Consider the following 1,834-nt stretch of genomic DNA (forward strand, 5'->3'; position numbering starts at 1 on the left):
GGGGGGGGGGGGGATATCTCCTGCTCACCGTCAGCATCGGCGTGGTCAGCAGCCCCCAGGCAAAGAACTCCAGGAAAATCACCACCACGGCGTGGTACACGCTGGGCTCTCCGATCCCCTGTCGCTGCAAAACAGAGCTCTGTAAGGAAAAGCTGCCCGTGCCCTGAGCCACCACGGACCGGGGACGCGATGCCGGACGCTGAAACGCTCGCTCGGGCCTGAGCTGCTCCCGAGGGCGCTCGGTGTCGCCTCTGCGTCCGGCCAACGCCTGCCTCTCCTACAAAGCTGACTGTTCTCAGATTTTTTGTCCAAGAACGACTATCTCTGACACCACTATGCTCTCTCTAGAGATGACCAAACGTATCATCCCTTCAGTCCTTGCGGAAGGCCCTGACGCCGTGTGCCACGCCCCAGAGACGCCGCAGGCAGTGGGAGTCGGTTTTACCCCTCAGCACCAACAACATCAACCTAGCGCAGCGGGAAAGGCACAGGTCTGAGATCTGCTGCTAAAAACCCCACGCCCCTGCTCCTCTCCCCCTCCATAAAGATCCCCCATGGCGCTTTCAGAGCAGCATTTGTCCTGATGCTTTTCCAAGGGCCGAGTCTCAGCCATTAGCCAGGAGGTTTTCTGGTTCCTGGAAGTCACAAGCTCACAAGGAAAACAAACCACAAGGAATGGGAGGAGAGCACACAGGTTTCAGCTGAATTACATCAGGGAACAGCACATGCCAAATACTTAGGAGCACACTGTGCTGTTCCACAGGAACCCATTTCTTCTCTTAGCGAAGCACATGATCTGAACTCACCAAGAAGGGTAGTTGAGCCCTGATACATTATTAATAAATCCACCTGAAATGTCTGCAATCCCAGCAATTTACAGCTTCCCGCAGCTTGAAGAGTATCCAGAAGTTAAAAAAAAATTCTAGCAGCTTCACAAATCTCCCAATCAAAGGGATACTGGATTTGGTACAGGAAGCCCCCAATCCACGGGCATTTCTTCTAGGCTGAGAGACTGGACTTTCGTATTAATTTCCTCACAGCTGACTAATGTTCCTACACTGTGCTCCCAAGATACAAATCATTTAACGGACCAGACCAAACACATATCAGTATCCTGCCTCCAGCATTCACCACCGACAGATTCTCAGGGACAGAAATTCAAGAAACTCGGCGTGTGAAGAGCAATCTTTTACCCACTCACATCATCCTGGGTTCTGACAGAACACTGCTGCATTTCAGATAACTAATACAGCTGCAAGTTATTTGAAACATGAGAGAAGGCAGCGAGAGACATTATTCTGCTGAAACATTGTTTATGTTCACAGACTCTATGAAAACTGTCTCCTGCAGACAGCCTAAGCCTGCTTAAAAAACAAATCAACAGCATCAGCAAGAGAGGCACTCTACCCGAGGGGGACCCGGTCATTAAAAGAACTCTGTTTTATTGCACACAAATGAGATAATGTTTTGCAGCAGAGAGAGAAGCCCCAAGGCGGCACAAAGCTGGTAATTAAGAGTACAGCTGTCATTACCCACCTTGCTTCAGAGAGCAGCCCTCTCCTCTCCCCTTCATCATCCCTCTTTGCCCTCTCAAGCAGTTAAACATTTCTACCACACGACTGCAACAAAATTAACGGCCAATCTCTCTTTATGGAGCAGGTCCAGATCTAACCTGTTCACAGCTCAACATCGCCCCTTCCACTTATCAACCATCTTACTGCGTTAGAGCCCTCAAGCAATTTGGGATAACTCATCCATCTCCTTTGGAGCGCTCGGTCACCCGCCGAACCGCTCCTCTAGATGATGTGCAGCTGCTGCCGCAAAACATAAAGGC

The 1,834-nt window shown here is 50.5% G+C and overlaps 1 protein-coding gene across 2 annotated transcripts in view; it reads right to left on the reverse strand.

Annotated features, from left to right (window-relative positions):
- LOC113489381 (hippocampus abundant transcript 1 protein-like) overlaps positions 1-1,818 on the reverse strand; it is a 10,302-nt gene extending 8,484 nt beyond the window's left edge. Inside the window, exons 1-2 of one of the 2 annotated variants that reach the window (XM_026865054.1) lie at positions 1,673-1,818; positions 29-124 (exon numbers count right to left, since the gene is read on the reverse strand). In XM_026865054.1, the coding sequence (XP_026720855.1) occupies positions 29-124; positions 1,673-1,690 (114 nt within the window). In that variant the 5' untranslated portion in view covers positions 1,691-1,818. The remainder of the gene's footprint in view (positions 1-28; positions 125-1,672) is intronic. The other variant, XM_026865053.1, reaches the window with a different exon arrangement.
- Positions 1,819-1,834: the final 16 nt, after the last annotated feature.

The sequence above is a fragment of the Athene cunicularia genome (genome assembly GCF_003259725.1).
Source record: "Athene cunicularia isolate RWA chromosome 28 unlocalized genomic scaffold, athCun1 chr28_part1, whole genome shotgun sequence".
NCBI lineage: Eukaryota > Metazoa > Chordata > Aves > Strigiformes > Strigidae > Athene > Athene cunicularia.